Source organism: Orcinus orca, chromosome 5 (assembly GCF_937001465.1).
Source record: "Orcinus orca chromosome 5, mOrcOrc1.1, whole genome shotgun sequence".
Lineage (NCBI taxonomy): Eukaryota > Metazoa > Chordata > Mammalia > Artiodactyla > Delphinidae > Orcinus > Orcinus orca.
Window position 1 is genome coordinate 20,543,314 of NC_064563.1, and position 24,056 is coordinate 20,567,369.

Below are 24,056 nucleotides of genomic sequence, written 5' to 3' on the forward strand. Positions count from 1 at the left end.
CCAGGGAAGCCCATTACTCTGTATATTTTTATTATTGTTAAATATATGATAAATGTGAAAGGTCCTTATGAGTTATATGCCATGTAAATATTATTTTATTTTTCCTTTTTCTTCTTCTTCTTCATCTCCTTCTCCCTCTTGTTCTTTTTTCTGTTTCTGTGCCATTGTTCCTCCAGGCATGTAGTCTGATGTTGTGCTGTGGAGAAAACAATTCCTCGGTTCTCGTTCCACAGTCTGACGTACACCTCACAATGCCGAGGGCTCAGATGTTAACTTGTCTCTGAAATCATGCCAGAGATATTAACAAATGAAGTTGAGGAAAGTCTGATTACAGATCTGAAGTGAACCTCCATTATTTCAGGATGGAAAATTTTTTTTTTCATTCCTTCTTTTATCTCTTCATTTGTTTATTCACCCAACATTTATGTTGTGGGAAATACTAAAAAGATAAGTGGGACATGGCTGCCTTCAGATAATTCACATTTTAGCAAAGGAGACAAAATGATGAACTCTAATCCAGATTGGTGGCCAGAAGGATAAATTCAAACCATTCCTTACTTCGTGGGGTCCCAGTGCTGCCATCTTTCACTTTCATAGCTGGAGCAGGGACCAGATGCACCAGAGCCCAGAGTTCTGTGAAAATGAGCATAAGGTGCTTCTTTCTTTCTTTTCCTCGTTCCCACAGGCCAACAGAACTCTGATCAAAGGGCCGGTGAGGTTTGGTATCTCCCCTGATTAGGAATCTTTTGAAGTAGAAGAGTTTTGTTAAAAATGATCCCTACAATTTAGCATTGGCTGCTGTAGCAACAGAGTGGAACTGCTTGTATCTGATAATTGATGAATTATCTCAGAATGTGGCAGGTGCTCCAAGGGCTGGGGTGCCACGAGCCCAAGGGGATCCCAGCCAGGTCTGCAGTACGTGGCCTTATTAGGAAAGTGGAACTTTCTCTGCTTTCAGCGTCTGTCACAGACATTATGGAGAGTGAATTCTCATGAAAGACATTCTCCGTTGTCCGTGATAATCAGTTTTATTTTTGCTAAGTTTTCCAAAACGCCGTGAGGCGGTTTCAGGCTCATCTAAGAAACGGCAACCCTAGAAAAGAAAGCAATTCTCAGTTGAAGATGTACTTCCTGCTACCTTCACATTAAAAAAAAAGTTAGAATTCAGTTTATGAAGTTTTTTTAAGTAAAAAATCGTTTTTAACTTTTAAAAATATAATTTAGTAGCTTTTTTGTTTTCTCTGACTGAGATGAGAGAAAGCATTTTACTAACTGAAAGAATTCAGACTCAAAAGACTTCATAATGGCACTTCCCTGGCGGTCCAGTGGTTACACTCTGCGCTTCCACTGCAGGGGGCACCGGTTCGATCCCTGGTCGGGGGACTAAGATCCCGCATGCCTCGCAGTGCAGCCAAAAAGAAAAAGAAAAAAGACTTCACAGTGTATGATTCCATTTATATGACATTCTGGAAAGGGCAAAACTATAGGGACAGAGAACAGATGAGTGGTTGCTACAGTTAAGGATCGGGGAGGGGCTGCCTCCACAGGAGAGGCACTAGGGGGTTTGCGGGGGATGACACAGTTCTGTGTCTTGCTTGCAGTGGCTGCTTCACAACTGTATTATGTATTTGTCAAAACTTAGAACTGTACAGTTTCACAGAGTGAATTCGACTCTAAGTAAAGATAATAATAAAGTAAAAGTGTCGCACAGAAAAGACAAAACACATTCATTGTAGTAAATGTTTAAAATAATCAAAACCAGGAAAGAATGTATGCATCACTTATACTCTTACCTAAAGAGAGCAGCTATGAAGATGTTGGTGATTTCTCTCCAGTCTTTGTATGTATCCATGTGTATTGTGTTTTTTAAAACAAAATTGGTAGTAGAGAATACTACTTTTGTTATCTCTTTTTCTTAATATATTGGGAAGTCATTTATTTATTCTGTATCAGCCATGGAAGTTGTGCTGTGAGTTTGGACATATCTATTCTAAGCTGCCTGGAATCCTTTCTCCAACGTTTCTGGACATAAATTTTTAAAATACTATGAGCCACACGTGCCCACAAGACTATAGATTATTCTGCTGTTACAGCTTAAAAACCAACACAGTATTTGCTCAGTATCATAAAGGGCATGTTTACAACTTTACCGGAGGAAATGGAAAATTTGAGTAACTCGTAAGAAATTGAGAAACAGGCTTCGCAGTCCCTATTTACCCCTCTGAAAGAACAATTCCTTGACATAAAAACAGACTCTTGGCTTTATCTGAGGAGAGTATTTCGTTGTATTATTCATTTAAATATGAAGCTGGGGGACCTTCTGCCTCAAAGATGATTTTAACCTCGAGGACTTCCCGTCAGCCTCCAGGGCCTGGAAGAGTCTTAAGTGAAGAAGCCTTCGCTCCCTCTGCGTTGTTGGGAAATGGTTATTATTCCCAGGCAGACTCAGCACTGCTTTTACCCCCATCCTTCCCTTAATTGAGGCTCAGTGGACAGGGGAAAGCAGCTTGTCAAACAAAAATGCTGACTAAGCCCGGCCTCTGGTTGCCAGGGCAACAGGGACAAGGGGAGAGGGCTTGGGCAGGAGGCCTCAGAATTCTTTTGGCAGGTCTCACAGATTTTTGTTGGGCTTGACAACCACTACCGGGTCTGGCCGGCCAGCTGGCCGGCCTCTGGCAGCCATTCCTGACCGAGGGCCCGGGGGAGGGACACACCCGGCTGTGAGCAGCGCTGGTCCAGGGAAGGTTCTGAGGTCTGTTTTTTGTCATGTGAAGAATAGCTATTTAGAGACGTTAACAAGTGTCATATCATAGCCTAAGTAGTGGCTGCTTCATAGAGTCTTGCCTTCAGCACCTGGGGCTATAATTTCCTTTTAGAAAAGCATTTCAGAGAATTAGGTTTCAGGATTGACTGCAACATCAGAGGTCATGTTGTCCACCCAGGGTGTGGATCCCTGTAGAGTAACCTGGCTGTCTACGTTCATTCATTCATTTGTTCAGCATGCTCTAGGCACTAAACGCACAGCAGTGAACGAATAGGCTTGGTCCCTACCCTCAAAGGGCTTCCATTGTAACTGCTGTCAGTGTTCTATTTGCCTACAAGTCCCAGAAATAATCCATTTTCTGATAAATACCAATTCTTTTAAAAGGGACCCAGGGCTTCCCTGGTGGTGCAGTGGTTGAGAGTCCGCCTGCCGATGCAGGGGACACGGGTTCGTGCCCCGGTCCGGGAAGATCCCCCGTGCCGCGGAGCGGCTGGGCCCGTGAGCCGTGGCCGCTGAGCCTGCGCGTCCGGAGCCTGTGCTCCGCAGTGGGAGAGGCCACGACAGTGAGAGGCCCGCGTACCGCAAAAATAAATAAATAAATAAAAGGGACCCTTTTGAAAGATATTATAAATCAAACACATTTAAATATTTTATTTATTTATTTATTTTTAAATATTTTTTATACAGTTTAAAAAAAATTTGTATTGAAATACAGTTGATTTACAATGTTGTGTTAGTTTCAGGTATACAGCAAAGTGTTCAGTTATACATATATATTCTTTTTTAGATTCTTTTCTCTTATAGGTTATTACAATTTTTAAATTCATTTTTAAAGGTTTTTTCATTTACAGTTATTACAGAACATTGGCTATATTCCCCATGTTGTACGATCCATCCTTGAGCCTGTCTTATTCCCAATAGTTTGTACCTCCCACCCCTCATCTGTGTATTACCCCCAAGCTCTGTACTGGTAACCATTACCTTGCTCTCTATACCTGTGAGTCTGCCTCTCTTTTGCTATATTCACTATTTGTTGCATTTTTTTAGATTCCACATATTGTACATTATTTGTCTTTCTCTGTCTTATTTCACTTAGCATAACACCCTCCAAGTCCATCCATGCTGCTGCAGATGGCAACATTTTGTTCTTTTTTATGGCTGAGTAGTACAAACACATGTTTTTAAATGGAGGCTCACCAGGTTTGCACAAATGCAAAGCAGCTTCATATTTCGGATCTTGATAAGATCAGAGGTACGAAGAAATATTCCCCCTCGAAATCCATTCAGCTATTTTTCTTAAGAGGAGACTATCTAAATTATATAATGTTTTCCTTAATTCGATTCTAAAGGATAACAGAGATTATGGAGCAACACAGGATTGCTATTTATATCCTGAATTAAAAGAGCATCAAAATGGATAATAATTATGGACTCAACAAATGTCTTCCCCGAAGTGTCAGAGTTTCGACAGTCTGAGCCTGGCAGCTGAGCTTGTGTGATGAGGTATTTCCAAAAGGGAGGCTCCAGGAAATGTGACAGTGAATTTCTAGAATCCCTTAGCACAGAGTTAAAAAGAAATTTACACTGGGCGTGTTTTGTTTTGTTTTTTTTTTTTCCTTATAAAGAAGGTAAATAATTCAGTATTCTGCCTCTGAAGTCCGGGGAAGTTTCGGCAGAGAGAGCAACTTCTCTGCACCAGAATAACTGTTTTAATGTTAGGATTTCAAAATATTGTCTTTTTTTTTTTTTGTCTTTCATTTGTTTCTACTCACCCCACCCTTTCTAATTAAAACAGTACAATCTTCCATTTTTGTAGTATCCCTGGCCACACACACCTAAATCAAGCAGGCACCCTCAGAAGAGGTTATTGTCTTTCCTTTCAAGTACATTCCAGGGAGGGCCAGGGCTGGCTGGCGGGAGGCGCTCCCTTAGCCCGGGATGGACAGGGCTGCAGGATGCTTTCAACTGCTGTTGACTTACTCACCTCCTCTCTTGATTTATTCCACAGGCAGGCTGCAGGCCAGTGGGGAGCTGGAAGGAAAGGAGGTTTGAAGTTTGCTTCCAGGAACACCTTCCTCTTACAGATGGGCCTTTGTCTTTCACACCCCTCCAGCTATTTGGCACACCACCCCCTCCCCCAGCCAGTAGGAGAGGGTGCTTGTAAACCCGCATGTAATTATTCGTTTTAGGGAGCTAGATGGAAGACCACAAACTCTGAAAGAGATTCCCAAGCCTTTATTTTGCAACAGTCTTTCCACCCCCAGCTTGGATGTAGAGAAAAAATAAAGTTGTGGTGGAGCAGGGTAGGGGTGAGGTTACCAGGGGCAGCTTTCCAGATCTTTCTGAAATTGGCCTTTAAAATCTGAACTTATAACTTTGCTGGATGTGCTTGTGAATTCCCAGGACACTAGCTCCACCCTTATACGTTGAAAAGGATCAGAGACTATGTCCAGTTCCATCTCTTTTCCAATTCAGAGAGGGAAACTGTGTTCAGGACAGTGAAACAGGCCACTTCGTTAAATCCTCTAAACTGCCCGAAGGAGGGAGGGTTGGTATTTCTGTTTTATAGCTGGGAAAACAAGCTCAGAGAAATGAAATAACATGCCCAAGTCCTATAGCCAGTAGGTGAAAGCGCTGAAAATTTGAGGTCTGCCGACCTCAATCTTTGGCTTTCCTCATAGTGTAGTGGCTATGACAACAGGCTCTGGGGCCAGATCCTGGGAAAGTTGCTTAGTCTCTCTGTACCTCAGTGCCCTCATCCATAAAATGGAGACAGTTGGGTTGTCAGGAGGATGAAATGAGATATAGTATGTTAAAGCACTTAGGGCAGTGCTTCACAAGTAGTAAGTGATACGCAAGTATTAGCTAACATCTCCACCTCCTAAAACATTTAACACCATGAGTAAGTAGCTCATTCTAGTAACTGCCTCACTGTGCCAGGTTCTTGATAAATATGCTTTTTAATCTTTATAACAGCCCAGCAAGATAAATCTTTTGTCTTTTTTTTTTTTTCTTCTTTTTCTTCAGATGAACAAACTGAAAGGTTAAAAATGTACTCCAAAATGTTATAGCTAGGGAGTAGCTCAGCTGGGATTTGAGCTTTCATCATTCTGAATCCAAGGACACTTTTTCTCCTGTGCCAAGGCCTGGTCATATCCAGTAGCATTGAACCCTCAACAACTGCTTGAAAATTCCAGTGGCCAGTAGCCCAGAGAATTGAGAAGCGGCCAGTTCTATCACTGAACGGACTACTAACTACAAAGCCCTCCATCAGCTCTGCCTCCAGGCTGGGGTAGAAGGAATCTTCCTTCTTCCACGTGGCAATCAATAACCGTTTGAGAGCCATGGTGTGCCACAAGTCTCTCTTAAACAGCCCCCTTGCTTCTTTGTAGGACATGACACTCTGACCGCCCCCATCCTGATTTTTCTCCTCTGGTCACTCTTCGTAAAGACCGTGACAAAGTGTAGAACAATCTCCCCTTGCACATGGAGACTGGTAGGTCTAGAGAAGGAGTGCAGACGACTTGAGTTGGAAAGAAGGTTTGGAGCATGTAGATATCGGGGAGATGGACCCCATGAGGCTTGGCCCTTCTGTGTCATTTTCTGTTGGAGTCTGTCTCCCCCTCTAGAATCCTTGAAGAGGCAGGACACTGTCTGTATTTTCCATTGCTGTATCCCTGTTGCCGAGAACTGTACTGGGCACCTGGTAGTCTCCATAGTATTTTTTTTTTAACATTTTAATTAAATTAATTAATTAATTTATTTATTTTTGGCTGATTTGGGTCTTCGTTTCTGTGCGAGGGCTTCCTCTAGTTGTGGCGAGCGGGGGCCACTCTTCATCGCGGTGCGCGGGCCTCTCTCACTGTCGCGGCCTCTCTTGTTGCGGAGCACAGGCTCCAGACGCGCAGGCTCAGTAGTTGTGGCTCACGGGCCTAGCTGCTCCGTGGCATGTGGGATCTTCCCAGACCAGGGCTCGAACCCGTGTTCCCTGCATTAGCAGGCAGATTCTCAACAACTGCGCCACCAGGGAAGCCCTCTCCACAGTATTTTTAAAAAATAAATACACGAGCAAATGAATGACTTGTTGTGGGGACTGAGGGAGACAGTTGACTGAGATTTGGAGCTGGGAGAAGGGGTGACGGCATTAGGAGAAAGCTTGACGTCAGCAGGAAGAGCTGCTTTGGGGCCGGATGAGGAGTGTACTGTGAGACATGGAGTTTCAGACCCCAGCTGGATGCTTTATTTTGGACTTCAGGGGTGGGAAAGGGGCAGGTAGTGGTTTGCTGTGGTCATGGTTGTCAGGGAAGGCATCCTGGGAAAGGTGATGTAACAGAACCCCTAAGGGTGGGGGGATATGTCTTGATGAAGAGGGACCCAAAGTACCGAGGACTTCAGGAAACTGAAGACTTGTTTGGGAGGATAGGGTGGGTGGGAGTGGAAGGGATACTGGGAAAGGATCTTGCTGAACTGGAGTGGAGGTGGGAGATGAGACAGACCAAGGGGCTCAGGTGTGTCTCCAGCTTAGCATGTGTTATCCTGCCTGCACTGGCGGGAGCTGGGGAGGGAGCACAGGGTTAGGGCAGCTGCACTGCCAGCTCTGAGTTGGAGACCTGAGTCTTGTCCTAGACCAGCCTTGTTCAACTGTCCCCCTGTTTCCACATCAGTTCACTTAGCCCAGTGCCCCATCTGCAGCCTTTGCTTCCACTTCTCCTTCAGTCTTGACTCCCCCATCTTGGTCAGACTAAAGTCAGGTGTTTGCCTTTCATTTCTGACCGGGCAAGGGCAGCGGAGGTCACGTGGCAGCCAAAATCATACTGCGTCTGGGGTTTAATTTTATACTTAAATTTAGTTTCTTTTTTTTTTCTTTTTAAAATAAAAATCCTCCTTTCTTTGGATGGGGACGTGTTAGTGAGGTTAGTTCTTTTATTTCCAAACCTTAGATTTTGTATTGCTGTTTCAATTTATGAACAGAAATAGGAAACTGTTTTCATTCAAAAAAGGCTAGACCTTTAAAAATTCTAAATATGGGTATTTCTCTGGTAGTCCAGTGGTTAAGACTCCAAACTTCCACTGCAGGGGGTGCAGGGTCCATCCCTGGTTGGGGAAGTTCCACATGCCATGCAGTGTGGCAAAAAAAAAAAAAAAAATCTAAATATGGAACTATTATAAAACATAATTGAGTGAAATGAAACTTCTCACCATTCTCCACTTATATTAAAAATCAATTTTATGTTATACAAAAAGGTTTACAAACCGCTCCTTGGTAAAATTTTAAAAAAGTTATATTCTTAGCCTTGCTGACTCATGATGAACTTCACATTTGGTGTAATCCTTCCAAGGTGAAGGTTGGCCAGGAAAAGTTGTCAGACCACTCAAAGTGGGTCAGTTCCATGTGGTAGTGTGACTTTTAAGATTGTTTATTTGTGTTTTTGCTTTTGTTTAGTTTTCTGGGATTGGAATACAGAGCATAAGACGGTAATAATACTTAGTTAACATTTATTAAGTGATCTCGTGCGCCAGCACTGCTCTAAGTACCCTATATGTGTTACCTCATTTTATCACCACAGCTGCCCTATTGGGTGGATGCTATTATTATCCTCACTTTACCAATGGGGAACAAAGAAATTAGATAACTGGCTGGGAGATGGCATGGCCAGGGTTCAAATCCAAGCATTTGGCCCTGGAATCCCTGCCCATGACCACTCTGCCCTCCTGCCCATCTCCTGTGTTGGGAGCAGGAGAAACACCATGGGATCATTTCATTAGGATGGAGTTTGAGCCTGGTTAGTTGGGATCTATACAGTAGACTCTTGTTTGACTCATACTTGTGGTTGAAGATGAGAATTGAATGATCTTAGTTAAGTTTTCCTTTTATTATTAATTATAATTTAAAATATTTCCATTTGAATTCCAGCAATATTTTTCATTTCTTCGTTGAGTGAATATTTTATCAAGTGCCCACTATATGCCTGGGTTGTTATACACAGTGGGGATACAGAAGTGAACATGACAAATAAGATCACTTTCCTCTCTTTACATTCTAAAGAGAAAGACAGACAGTAAATATATAAGTTGCCATCAAGAACACTGAATGTAATCTCTGACGAGATGGCATCTGTTGAGACAGACATCAATGAGGGAGTGAACTTCAGGACGATCTGAGGAGAGTGTTCCAAGCAGAACGAACAGTTGGAGCAGATGCCGGAAGTGGGAGGGGCAGTGGGGAGGGAGTGAAGGAGTGAGGGGGTCCTGTCCGAGACAAAGGAGGAGACGTGGACAGGGCTGTCAGGCAGGCTTTGTGGGCCACTGTCCAGGTGGGATAGGGAGCAGGTGGGTTTGGAGCCAGGGGCCAACATAACCTTCACAGTGGCTGCTGTGACTTAAGAATAACCTTAGAGTAATCTCGAAGAAAGTGTTGCCCCCTCGGAAAAGTTTCTAACTCAGACTGGCCTAATTTATATTGCAAAGTTAGTTTTCAGGTATATTCAACACCTTTTCTGTATTGTCTCTCCCAAGTTAGTCATTCGGAGGCGAAAATGATAGTGCGAGCCCCCTACAGGCAGAACAGAGCATTGCCTCTTATGATGCCGAGAGGGTCAAGTCCTCAAAGTAGTTAGGGAAACATCGATGCTGAGGAATGGAACTTCAGTTATCTCTCATTTTAAATAGAGGGGACAGATGTGAAATGGCACCATGAAGCATTTTCCCTGATATATAATAGTATAGGTTCTTCCAGCTTTGGTTATTATAAATAGTTCTTTTGAATTTCATTTATATATCTAGCCACACACAAGCATTCTTTTAAAATGCATATTGTATCTATTTGACCTATTCCCAGAGTAATTTAAATGAAGAGGAAAGCTTAAAATATCAGAAACTAGATATTTTTCTTATAATTTAAACGTTTTATTTTCATATGATATATCATTAGAGATGACAAATAATTCATATATACATTGTATCTATATTTTTTTCCCCAGTGAAGTTCCAGAAATGATTCTTATTATGTAGAAATGCAGACCACCTGGAAACTGCAAATTCAACTAGTGTTCTTAAGATATATGGTGAAAAAATTGTGTCACATGTAAAGAAATGCAGCAGTCTCTTCAAGCTGTATGTTTAAATGGGTATCCGTTTAGGGGTACACTCCACATTTATTCAGAAAGTTTGGAGAATTGGAATATTCTAGTTACAGTTGATTTTTTTGGTTAATGAAGGTTATTGCCCAAAGGATCTTTGCATTTACAGTTTATAAAGGACTAGAAATTATATCATTGACTAGCTGTCTTCAGACTGTGTGTATGAGTCTGTTTGAGAGGTTGGTGGCCTCTGTGCTCTTCACACCAGGTCCAATCCCTGTTATTCTTGTGTGTGAGGCCTCCGGGTAAGCTTTGGTTGGAAGGTAAGATTTCTAATGCACACTCCTACCACATAAAAACAACTATAGGAAATAATTCAGTTTTTCTAGATTTAGTCAGAAGGTACTTCCAAGATTGAGATTAAAATCCCCCTTAAAAAAAAAAACAACTCCATTTTTTGGTTTGCTTTTTACAGATTACTGAATAAAATTTGTTAGTTAAGTATTTGATTATTTGCAATCCAAATGAACAGAGGTGAACCAAGAGCCCTGTCTAGACAGGGTATTTATTTCAGTATAAGTTGACAATGCAGTTTCTTATCAATCAGGTCTTCATGGTTTATAAGAGTTATGCTACCATAACTCCTCAGAACAGTATAATGAACTCTAATAACCAAAAGTTTTTATGGCCGATGATTTCACTAGACTTGTCTAGACAGCAGTTACTCTCTAAAATCATTGTGTGTCAGGGCTGGAAGGGATCTAACACAGACACTGTAGCTTAGATGGTCTAAATATTCTGTTTGCCATTGTAGCCATGGTTTTGGGGTTTTGAGGGATGGTGAGACCAGTGATTCAGCCTGCGTGGTGGGAAAGCGATAGGCATAAATATGCCGAGGGCCTAACTTTGGTTTTGGATGCATGTATAAATATATAAAAGTATTATTCTCTGGAAACAGCAGCAAATTTGAAAAGAATTTGATGTCTGGTCATGTTTGTCAAAATGGGAGAGACTCCCTAGAGGTTATATCTAGAGAAAGTAATTGCAGTCAGATTTGTAACATTTTGGATTGACTCTCCTTGGCAAAGAAGTGCTAGCTTAAAAAAATGCTAGTGTTTTAATTTTTGCTAATGAAATCCACGTGCTATCGAATAGTTAATCGTCAGTGGGATTTGGATTGGACGTGCATGGTGCCCCAAACTTCAGCCATTTTAGTCCACAGAATAATTAGTAACATAGAAAAACTGATTGACTAACAAGATTTTAAACTGGTTGTTCTGCTCTCCTGGTTATTATTGATATAAAACTGCCAGACGTGACAATGCAGAGCCAGAACTCTGTAATCCCACTGCTTTACTGGCCTATAAGCGGCAAAGACCAGAATGTACCTGCTAGTCCAGAGGAGTCCAACTGCTTTGATTGACTTAGATTTGGTCTGAGCACCTGGGGTAAAAATAGTCTTGTCTCGGGGCTTCCCTGGTGGCGCAGTGGTTGGGAGTCCGCCTGCCGATGCAGGGGACGCGGGTTCGTGCCCAGGTCCGGGGGGATCCCACGTGCCGCGGAGCGGCTGGGCCCGTGGGCCGTGGCCACTGGGCCTGCGCGTTCGGAGCCTGTGCTCCGCAACGGGAGAGGCCACAGCAGTGAGAGGCCCGCGTACCGGAAAAAAAAGAAAAAAAAAAAAATAGTCTTGTCTCTGAGAAAGTGTCTTGAGAGGCCCTTATATGATTTGGTTTTTTTTTGGTGGGGGGGTGGGTACACGGGCCTCTCACTGTCGTGGCCTCTCCCGTCGCGGAGCACAGGCTCCAGACGCGCAGGCTCAGCAGCCATGGCTCACGGGCCCAGCCGCTCCCCGGCACGTGGGATCTTCCCAGACCGGGGCACGAACCAATGTCCCCTGCATCGGCAGACGGACTCTCAACCACTGCGCCACCAGGGAAGCCCTGATTTGGGTATTTTAAGCAATTGGATGGGTTAGATAGTTGCTATGTAAGTGCCTTGAGGGCAAATATTGCATGAGCTCATTAACTTTGTGAATGTGAGAAAGTGACTTATATCTATAAGATTTCTTCAGAGAAAGAACACTAATGATTTCCTGATGATTTTGATGTATGAGGAATAAACGTAAAGCACTTTTGTGTTTGGTGAAAAGTTTTTATGCGAAGCATCCTTTGCTCCGATCCTTATGACAATGAAAGAATCACTGTTGCCTCTCCCTCGGACTGTCACCTCTCTGTAGGAAGCCGCCCTCTGTAGACAGCTCCCCATGGAAGCCGAGACTCTAGCCACGGTTCAGGCTGCTGTGAACCCACCCGCCATGACTCCAGACATGAGATCCATCACTAATAATAGCTCGGATCCTTTCCTCAATGGGTAAGTCAACATTTTAGGGCCACTTATTTTTGCTTTCTTTATTATGTGGTTTACAGTATAACAGATCTTTGTTTATGTTGGGAAAAGCTGGGGAGCTTGGAGGATGGGGTTAAGATAGAGGGAGGATGTGGAGGGAGATGGCAGGAAAAAAAAAAGTGGAGGAAGAAGTCATCTACCTTTTTTTTTAAAAAAACCTCAAATTCAATAATTGGTGCTATGACATGGAGTAAACCCCTAGTCAATAATTTGAAAATGGGGATGAACTTAACGATTTCAATGGGATGGTGTTGTATAGTAATTATTTAGAAGAATCTTGTGGTTTTATGTGGCCAACAGGGGATAAAAAGCATGTCATATGGCAAATAAGGGAGCAACACAGTTAAGAGGTGATGTTTGTGGCGAAATGTGAATAAGGTCTATAGTTTAGTTAATAGTGTTATACATTGTCAATTCCTGGTGTTGATCACTGTGCTATGGTTGTGTACCATGTCCTTGGGGAAGCTGGGAACAGGATGCACAGGAACTCTGTACTCTTTTTACATCTTCTGTGTGATTCTAAAATTATTTCACAATTTAAAATTTTAATTAAAACCAAAAGGTGTTGTTTTAAAATATGAAATATATGAGCAGAAGGAAAAGGTGATTGAACCAGAAATATCTTCATGAGTAGAAGTAGTCAACCTTAATTGTAGCCTTTTAAACCCAAATAAAAGGCAGTATTCTATTTCCTGTGTCTTTTCTGCCCTTGCAGGGTCTTCTGGCAAACAAGCAAATACAGTTATGAAAGTTATTAAAAATAGAGAGATGAAAGCAAACAGTAAGGGAAATAATGAAAGAAAGGCGTTTTTAAATGATTGATTTAAAACTACTTCAAACGTACAGAAGAGTATAAAGAATAACTTAAGATTTACCCGCGTACCCAACTCCCACATTTTGCATATTTCCATAGATCTTATTTTTTTTTTGAATAAGTATTACAATTAATACTTAAACCCTTCCCCACCACCACTGAAATCCATTTCTTTCCCGTCTTCCCTCCCTAGTGGTAGCCACTATTTGGAAATTGATGTGTATCCATCACACCCATTTTTTTTTTCTTTTTTCATCACACATATTTTTATATTTCTTATTGCCTGTTAATGTCTGTATCCAGAAACAATATTCAACATCGTTTTGAAAAAATGTACGTAAATGGTATCATTCTCTGTATGTAGAACGGTGTTCAAATTGTTATTTTGAGATGAAAAGGGAATCAGTGTCAATTTAGTATGAATGGCCAGGTTTTTTTTGCTTACAATTTATTAATTTCACTGACACAGGGATATATGTTTCAAAATTAAAAGGAAGTGCAAAGTCCACCTCCCTTTGTTATCTGAAGATCGGGCAGGTTGACAGAACTACACTAGTTGAGGGTCTTCATGACTGTATTTTAATTTTGAAATTTCTTTCCGTCTTTTGCTCTGCAGGGGGCCATATCATTCGAGGGAGCAGAGCACCGACAGCGGCCTGGGGCTAGGGTGCTACAGTGTCCCGACGACTCCGGAGGACTTCCTCAGCAACGTGGATGAGATGGACACAGGTAGGAGCCAAGCCTGCGAGGCCTTGCAGTAGGTTTGCACTTTTAAATTGTCTCTTTAGTCATCTCGATTCGTTTTTTTTTTTTTTTTTTGGCTACACCGCTCAGCATGCGGGATGTTAGTTCCCTGACCAGGGATGCAGCCTGTGCCCCCTGCATTGGAAGAGCGGAGTCTTAACCACTGGACCGCCAAGGAAGTTCCCTAGTCCTCTCAATTCTAAAATCCAACGAGAGACACTTAACCTCAGCAACAACATAAACTAACAGCTGAAAAGCCACTGGAACCCAGGCACTATTAATAAACTCTAGCCCCTTCCCCATAGTTTATACAAATATAGTTTTTTTTTTTTTTAATTCCAGGAGTAGCCTTTTATTTTATTTTGTTTTATTTATTTTTTTTTAACATCTTTATTGGAGCAAATATAGTTTTATATATGGGCACAGGATTTTAGTTTCTGCTTTTTTCTTCTCTCTCCCTCCCTCCCTCCCTTCCTTCCTTTTGTTTGTCCTTGCTTCATATAACCCTTTCCTCACAATTGCATTAACATACCACTGTCTGCTTTGCCATTCTTCCACAGTGGAATATTTATGCTTTTTTCTAGCTTTTGGTTGTAATGTACAGGCCACCAGTATGCAAATTTTTTCATGTCATTAACTGCATTTGGGAAGTAATTGGCAGTGGGCATTTGGAAAGTTAAGCAACTCAGAGGATTCTAAAATGTCAGCTCCAAATCCTGACATGGTAACAGTGTCCTCCCTCGGCAGTTAAATTTAACATAGTTCCTGGCCTGCCCTGCTTTCAGGCTAGGCCTCAGCTGGCTTCCCGGTTACCTCCTTTTCACCATTTCTCTAGGAGCGATGCCTCCAAATTTGGTCTAGACTTAATTATCAAAGTCCTAAACTCCCAGAAGATATTCTGAAACCAAAATTAAATGACAGCTAACAACAAGGACCTACTGTATAGCAGAGGGAACTATATTCAATATCTTGAAATAACCTATAATAGAAAAAAAATCTGAAAAAGAATATCTATATAAATATCTATATCTATATAAATATCTGTATCTATATCTATATCTACATCTATAGATATACAACTGAATCACTTTGCTGCACACCTGAAACCAACACAACATTGTAAATCAACTATACTTCAATTAAAAAAAAACACCCTGAAAATGGACTTAAAAAAATTAAATAATAACTGATGTATCCCCTCTTTGGAGCTGTTCATGCAAGTTTCTCCTCCATCCTCACTGTTGAAAGAAAATCGTTCTGTGATGAAATGATTGCTTTCCCCAGTGCCCTTGTCCAGAGCGCCCGTGTTTGTTACCCTCTGCTCCTCGATGACTGCACTTTGTGCTCTAAAACTAAACGACTGATCAGACAAAAGTCAAACACGGCCAGAAGGTTGGAGCAGCTGTTACGGGCTCTCCGTGCAGCCCGTCATCTACTTGTTGAGAGAATTGCACAGACTGTCTTGTGAGGAGTCACACAGGAATAGTTTGAACTGTTTGTTTTGTTATTCTTCAATTTATTACTTCAGCCTTCTCCCTCCCTTCCTGCTTCCCTCCCTCCCTCTCTTCATCCCTGTCTTTATTTTTCGGTGTGAGATTTATCTTGCCCTCTTCAGACCTGCCTGATGAAGTGGCTCCTTCCTGTGTTTAATAATTGTTTGCTTTCATCTTTTAAACACTGGGAAGCCAGTAAAGATAAAAAGCAAAGTTAAATAAGAAATGACTCAGGAGATCTAAATCCAAGCTTGACATTTAAAAATAAAAGAAGATGGATTCTATTCTATGGCTTTTTAAAATGACATTGAGTGGAGAAGTAGGGAATGTTTTTGAAGCCAAAATGTAGAATTAAGTGGTGTCCTGAAAAGAGCATAGTCATTGCAGTCAGGCAACCTGAGTTGGCTCTTTGCTTCTCTATTTCTTAGTAATGACTTTGGATAAGTGACATAACCTCCCAGGGGCCTCAGATTTCTCACCTATAAAGTAGGAGTAACGTGCTCATCTTGTAGAGTTGTGAGGGCTCATGAGGTCACAGAGCTTGGCACAAAGTTGTCTTCTCCTCTTCTCCTCCTTCTAAGAAGGATGAAGTAATGTACAAGTTGGTCTTGTTAAATGTTAGGGTTCCAGGTTAACCTGGTGTAGTGAGTGTCAGCCTGTTGGGTTTAGGGTCACATCTGTGAAGCCTTTACAGGGAGTGGGCATAAACCCCCTCAAGGGGAGAAATGTAATTACTTTTTCAGGAGCAAGATGAGGAAAAGCTGAGCTCCAGTGTGGCTGGCAAAGATCTAGTAGATGCACTGATCACATGCTGACCACATGCTGAATGGGAACAAGCCAGCTGAACACTCCCTTTGCAAAATACACATGGAAACAACAGCTGGACATGGTGTGAGGATAGAGTAGAGGGAATAACAGGAGCAAAGGCTGGAAGTCATCCACCTTCCAGAATATTCTGCAATAATCACACCCTTTTAAGAATTGCTTGGTTTTTTTTTTTGTCTGTCCCACTTTTCACTCATTCATTCATTCATTTTTATTATCTATGCAGATATGCCTCCTTTATATTTTAATTGAGGTATAGTTTCCGTATAATATTATATAAGTTACAGGTGTACCGTACAGTGATTCACAATTTTTAAAGGTTATACTCCATTTATAGTTATTGTAAAATATTGGCTATATTCCCCATGTTGTACACTATGCCCCACTTTTTAAATGGATAAAACTGCAGAGACCCCAAAAATTACTACGAGGTTGCAGAGTTGCTCCAAAGAGCGAGAGTTCAAGATTGTTAACCTTATTGAAGAACCTTAACTAGTCTCCTCATGCTTTCCATGCCGGCGGAGAAAGGATAAGAGGAATTCTTTAAAACAGAGAGATTTTATTTGGTTAAAAGATAAATTCTTGACTTGTTAAAATGGGAAATCAGTAGAGATGAATAATTCTAACTGGAGATGAAGAAAAAAAGACATCCAGCACTTTAGATCGGCTGATTTTTCTGGGCAGATAGTTTTTTTAAGCCTCATTTCCATTTGTTACACTCTAGTGGGTAGAAAAAAGTTATTTTGGATTTTCTTTTCTAAACTAATGTTTTTCAAGTCAGTAACACAACAGCATTGAGGTCATGTTGAACTCGATTTAACTTTTAAAATACTGCCTTTTGCAATGAAAATCCTATAAAATAGTCGTAAGGGTCATTGATATTTTATGAGTTATAGAAAAGCCATCAAGTTTTACTATCACCAAAATGCAAGTTTGAGTATTTTTCCCTCATCACTCAGAAAAATGTACTTTTTTTCCTTGGAAAATGCATATGGTTAAAATGAGTTTTCTCCTGTTTTGCTCAGAATAGTGAAATTCCTAAGCAGGCTTTTCAGGAAGGCTACCGTACTTGTAGGGCACAAAAGCTAATTTAATACGTTTCTTAAAAGTGATTCCATGGCGAAAGCTGGCCATAGTTTTCAATGCACTGTGAGGTGTGACTGTGAGGTGTATTTTATCCCTTCAGAAAATTGGTTGGGGTTCTTGGAATAAGCCAGTTGCTCTGATATTATGTCATTAACTGTGATTGAGTTCCCAGGTTTTTCTTCCTCTCAGCACAATCAACAAGCAATGCCTTTTTGTATTTTCCTAAGTGTGTATGTATGAAAGAAGCCCAGAGCCATGGATGTGTGGCAGATATTACATGGCACCTAACTCCAATTTGTGAAGGTGCTATAATCCCAATTTCAGACAGGTGAAGTGTGTCTAAATAAGGTTACACAGCTAAAAAGCTCCGTCTCCTGGCACAATTGTCCGTACGTCTTCTCCTATACTATCTTTCATGAAGAGCATGTATTCCACATGTTATATCCCAAACACTTAACTTTCCTCTGGGACAGCATTCTCTCAACTAGGTTCTATAGACTCTAGTTCTATTAGGATATAAATTCGGCCAAAATTGCATTCGATGATAAAATGGCTTTAGGTCATAGTGGCTTAAGCAAAATATATCAGACTTCCTTATTACAAGACTTCTCAGAACCTTAGTCAGCTCCCATGCATTGTGACTCACATGCATTGGGAGAAGCGTAGATACTTGCGGGCTGTATGTGTGTGTGGAGTGAGGGGGGTGAACTGCAACACCCACTCTCTAAAATACTTTGAAAATGACCCCTAGAGTCATCAATGAAGATAGCTTTTTAACAACGTGGTTAAAAGAAACTCCTCACTACTCTCTTTGAACATAAAGAGGGATGATACGGGCAAATTTGAGCTTACAGTTAAATCATTGGATTATAGCTCTGTGATAAGGTTTTTATGACAGGCAGGGCCTCTCTACTCAAACCAGCTCTTCACGCCGTTGTCATGGGAAGTCATTGATTGTAGGTCAGGTCCACAGCACCCTCATTTGCTCCTTTCCTGTTTCCCTGGATTTACCCATTCTGGACAGTGTCTGCCCAGAACAATGAAAGGTTCACCTGGCATCTCTGCATGTCTTAGGAGTGAGCATCTCCAATTCAGTTTCAATAATGTGGAAGTTGAACTTTTGCACAGAGATGAAATATTTTAGACCTGCAGCAATAAAATCTTCTGGTGGAATGTAGACACAGTGGAGATGAAGATGAGAGTTATGTTGGCACTTGAATCTGTCCCTCTTTCAAGAGCTCTAAAAAAGAATTAAAATGGTTTCATTTCATTCTGTTGTAGGAGAAAATGCAGGCCAGGCACCCATGAACATCAACCCTCAGCAGACCCGGTTCCCTGATTTTCTTGACTGTCTTCCGGGAACAAATGTTGATCTAGGAACTTTGGAATCTGAAGATCTGATCCCCCTCTTCAATGATGTAGAATCTGCTCTGAACAAAAGCGAGCCTTTTCTAACCTGGCTGTAAGCAGTACCACTGTAGCTTGGATGCAGCCGTGACCTGACATTTCCTGGGCCTCTTGGAAAAAGCGATGGAGCAGAGCAAGTCTGCAGGTGTGCCGCTTACTGCCTCCGTGACGCATGCTCCCTCCTTTCCTTGTGGCCAGTTTAATCATTGCCTGGAGTTGATTGATAGTAACGTAAGTTAAACATAAATAAACATTCTATTTTCATTTTCTGCAAGCCTGCCTTCCTGTGATGGGTTATGCAGAATTGTTTCAGCAGAATTGATTATGCAGAATTGCTTCTCTGCTTTCCTTTCTGCTGCCCCATGACTAAGCTTTATGGGTGTTAGCTGAAATTTATACGTCAATTGATTATAAACCATGAAAAGCTGACCACAGGCAGTGACTTCTGACAGGCGGCTCGGTCCAGGAAATGTACACAAAATTCAACCTGATTTACGGTTTCAAAAACTGTATTGATGACATTAGTACCAAATGCTTTAAAAAATATTTAACTTGAGCTTTAAAAATCATTGTACAGATAGTAAAATTCTGCTGTTTGGAATACAATGTAGTCTGGGATCCATGCTGGTTCTGTTGGTTCTTATTACCCTGTATTCACAAAGGCACACACAGTCCTATTGTAGTTTATCCTTTAGCATTTTACTGCACAGCATCTAGCCAGCTAGTCCTTCCAGCAGGAGAGTATCAGCAGCGTTAGTCACAGCTCCTACACTAAGATCTTATGAAAGAGACCAGTTTGGTACTAATTATGAACATCTATTAAACAAAGGTTTTTAAAATTACAAGTTGGATTTTTTTGTTTTTAAACTGCAGCTTAGAACTCAAATGTTTATTTTATGAAGCACTATCATTTTGTAGCTGATGACAAAGGGCAGTCAAATGTTTTTGATAAATCAGTGACAACTGTATCTCTGTCTTTTGAAACCGTTCTGAAAACATCAGGACACGTAGCTTTCAACCTGATGGCACACGCAGTAAGCTGTTGCTTTTAAACTTCCAAAGCCTTGTCGGTTTTGCTTCTTTCAAGATTTCAAGGGTTTAAAATAATCTTATCTATGAAACTGTTTGAAGGATGAAGCAGATCTCTGACTGACATGTAAAAAAATGCCCCCTGAGGGTGTATGGTGGAGACATGTTTCTGAAGTCACTAATGTTGATTCCTAAGTATATTATCCTAACCTTGTTTGCTACAGTTGGTATAAAAAGGCATGAAATATGTACTCAATACCTCTTATGTAACCAAAACCGTTTTTTATTAGCTTTTAAGGACTGAGAGAGAGCATTGGGTTTGCCTGGCATGCACCCTGCCTGCATTGCCAATGAAGTCCTCAACTGTTTAATATTTTGAACGGACATTATTTATAATCTATGAATTTAATATCTTTTTTTGAGAGACATTAATAATGCAGGTCTCTGAGAGGAACCTTTCCATTCCCGAGGGGCTTATTTGCTGGGGATCTGAGATCCTTTTCGATCTACCAAAAGATAGATGGCAGAATACATCTTATCTTGTTGGAAAGAAAGCAAGTGTAAAGGTCAGAGATGAAGTAGTAAAGTTAGGGAATATAGTGGAAAGGCTGTTAGGTGTGAAATGGAAATAGACAAGCTATAGTACCCCAAAAGCAAGACGAGCAGGAGGTATGAGGTGCCCCCAAAGAGCAAAGCAACAATTTTCTCCTACGGTCTTTGTACCAAAAGACTGTTGTAGAAGAAAAGAAGGCTTCGGTGCACTTTATGTGGGAGAAGGAGGGGCAGGGCTAGTCTTGTCCTGTCTACGCTGATGTTAAGTGTGTAGGCGGACAAGACCATAAACCTACCATTGCTTCCAACACAATGAAGTGACTTTTTTCCCCCGAAGGACCCATGGTTTCTGTTCCTCTGATTCCTTCTCTCTCTCTCGAAGCGCTCTGAGAGAGATGGGGGTAGATGTTTCTTTAGCTACTAAATTGGAGGGAGCACTATTTCTTTTCCTCTTGTGTTAGCAATAATTGCAAAAAGCATTGTACATTCTTTCTAAGAAAAAGCAAAAAAAAAAAAGACTCAGAAACAAGGGACCTAGTAAAACTGAGCAGTGTTACTGTATTTTTAAAAAATATTTTTATAGACTCATTTTCAGGTTATTAAACATAAAAGAAACAGATACCCCTCTCTTTTTAAAGCAGTTAAAACATCGATGATTTGTATTATCAATTTTTAGATGTAATTTCCTAGTAAGCTTGTGGCATTAGAAAATCCTAGAAGAATTTTTTTAGTGAAATTAGTTGGAACATTTATTAATGAACATAACAATTATTTTTCCAGAATTAAATATGGACCCTGACTATGTGTTTACTAATAAATGAAGCCAGATATAATTTTTGTTGTTATTTTTCAGGCCATAAAATATGGCCTTTGTTAAAGAACACTAAAGCTAGAAATCTAAAGGAAGAACAACTCTTTAAAGGCTCTTTCCTGTTATTGTAAGTGTTAAAACCCCTGCAGAATTTATGATAAGGTGCTATTTATACTATATTTCTTATTATAAAAGAACTGCCACAATATCTCATCTTTTTAGTCCTAAATCAGTCAATAAATTTCAACATTTCATCCAATAATTTTGCCAGAGAAAAGGCAGATTAAAAATTGAAATTGAAAAATAATTTCAGAGATCTTTCCAGGTTTTTATTCCCCCTGATAAAACACATTTTCTTGAAGTAGCTACATTGTCAAAACCTATTTGCAATTCTATGAAATCTTAGTAATTGTTAGCGTTTCACCATAGAATTTAGGATGTGAAATGCCGTTTCTTTTCACTGATTATACAATATACATGAAAACAGAGTAAAACATTTAGCTTGCTGGGTTGCTGCTGACTCCAGCTTGGGAGAAAAGCTCTCTGTAGAAGAAGGTGATCTGGAGTGAGTTCTGTTAGTGACAAGTTGTGTTCTCATGACATAATTGGAAAGTAACTTCCGAAAGTGCCACTTTTATGAAAAATAAAAGCTGTTAAAAGGAAATTGTAGATTAATTTAATTGGGAAAATGGGTGATTGACAGAGACCGTTTCCCTAACACACTACATCATTTATGTGTTAGTATTTTAACTTTTAAAAAAATTATTTCTACATTTTGTAATATGACATATGTGTGTTTATTTTTAATTTAGATTGCTATACATACAGAAAGTATGCAGAAAAATCAGTCAGCTCAAACCATTTTAACTGGAGTTTGGTACTGGTTTTTACTTCTCTGATTCTGTATAAGAAAAATAAATACAGTTGAATTTCCACTTGGAACCTTTATCTCGTCGTTATTTGTGTGTGTTCCTTTTACTGAGGGCTTTGGGTGGTACTGAAGAAAGGCTTATGTAACCCTCCTGGCAGACAATGAAAGAAATAAATTTTGTAGGCAAACATTTTTTTGGCTCAAATGCCTGGTCTTAAATATTCTAAATGTCCGCAGAATTCTGGTTTCTACTTTATTTGAAGTAACTCATTGAGACTTTATTTGAAGTAACTCACTGAGACTTTAAAAACTATATATATATATGTATATATATATTTTTTTTCTAAATCACACAGTCCTTCCAACACCCTCACAGATTTGACTGAGACATCAGAACTATAGGATTCTTAGGCGTTCCTCTGTTCTTAACAACAAGCTGTGGCTTCTCGTCAAAACTGAAAAACAGCTCATCATTCATTCTGAGTGTAGGCTTGTGACAGTATATTTTCTCTGTTTGTTGAGTCCCCTGATTCTTGCCGTGGTGATACCTTATGAGGTGAGGGCACTCTTAATAGCAGAGTGTTTTTAAGCAGAAGCATTCAGCTAAACAACAGAAAGAAGAGATCCTGGCGGACACAACTTAGCCACAGTCCAGAGTCTGAGTCTCAAGCATCGTTTTAAAAGCTGTATTTCATCATCATTTTTTAAAAATTTACTTTTGGCTGCATTGGGTCTTCGTTGCTGTGTGCGGGCTTTCTCAAGTTGCGGCCAGCGGGGGCTACCCTTCGTTGTGGTGTGCCGGCTTCTCATTGCAGTGGCTTCTCTTGTTGTGGAGCACGGGCTCTAGGCACGCAGGATTCAGTAGTTGTGGCTCCTGGGTCTAGAGCACAGGCTCAGTAGTTGTTGCTCTGCGGCATGTGGGGTCTTCCTGGACCAGGGATCGAACCCGTGTCCCCTGCATTGGCAGGCAGATTCTTTTTTTTTTTTTTGCTTTCAAAATATAATCTAATTAAATATTGAACAATACAATGTTAAAAAAGACAATGTATTATGGAAAGAGAATCACACAAAGCATTCATTTTGTATATGTCCTTAACACTGTTGATAGTATTTCTAGCCCAGAGTCACTGAGTTTCAAATATATGTCCTGCTTCCAATACATTTCAGTCAATTCTGAGTTTTCTTTTTTTTTTTAAACCTCTTTATTGGAGTATAATTGCTTTACAATGGTGTGTTAGTTTCTCCTTTATAGGCAGGCAGATTCTTAACCACTGCACCACCAGGGAAGTCCCTCATCATCACTTTTAAGGTACCAGGGGCTCATACCTCGTACCAACAAGTATAAAGTAAAAAGTGAAAGTTCTCTATCTTTCAAATCTCACGGGAGATCGATGGATTTGTGTCGTGCACACAAAGACACGCTCTTTTCTTGTAGCATTTTCGAGAGTTCAATACTTATAACAGACAGGAAGATGAGAAACTGATATTTTAATATGACTCTAATCCCCATACATAGCACCATTTCAACAAGCATGTTCGTTTCTGCTCAACCAGAGGGCCTGATATTTCCACTATTAAGATTACAGACTGTTTCCAGAAAAAGGGCCCCCTCAAATATCTTACCTGGGTGATGATGATGTGACTAGTTAGGCTATAAATGGAGAAAAGTATGGGATTAGCAGACATTAACAGTCACTAAACACCCGCACTCTAGGAGAATCCATTGATGGAATTATCATAGAGTAAAATAAGAGCTTCAGAGAATGAGAACAAGGGAAAGATTCATGGGGAAAAGTGAGTCCAGCACATTCCATGCATCACTGAATGTCCTGGAGAAGGGTGGGTGTGAGAGCTGAGGAAGGGCAGGTGTGAGCAGTCTCCTTTACAAATTGGCCCTGGGCTTCACTTCCTACAACCAGTTAAGAAGGTCAGTACCATGTCGCTATGAGTTAACATCTTGGCCTTAGCCAAGTTTCTAGGGTTGTGCAACTTCAGTTTCTTTACGTGTAAATTGGCTATTACAGTTTAAAAAAGGGGGTTACAATGAGAGAGCGGTGAAGATCAAGAGAAGTGACTTATGTAGAATACTCAGTAATTCAAAAATGGTCAATAAGTGTTCATTTCCTTCTTTTACTGGTGAGCTTTTCCAACTCTCTTCTTCCCAGGCCACATTTT

The 24,056-nt window shown here is 40.7% G+C and overlaps 1 protein-coding gene across 3 annotated transcripts in view; it reads left to right on the forward strand.

Annotated features, from left to right (window-relative positions):
* The window catches only part of WWTR1 (WW domain containing transcription regulator 1), a 132,579-nt gene extending 110,634 nt beyond the window's left edge, over positions 1–21,945 (forward strand). For all 3 annotated transcript variants that reach the window (XM_049710206.1, XM_004278185.3, XM_049710207.1), the window contains 3 exons: positions 12,080–12,213; positions 13,680–13,792; positions 18,493–21,945. In XM_049710206.1, coding sequence (XP_049566163.1) covers positions 12,080–12,213; positions 13,680–13,792; positions 18,493–18,677 — 432 coding nt within the window. In that variant the 3' untranslated portion in view covers positions 18,678–21,945. The remainder of the gene's footprint in view (positions 1–12,079; positions 12,214–13,679; positions 13,793–18,492) is intronic.
* Positions 21,946–24,056: the final 2,111 nt, after the last annotated feature.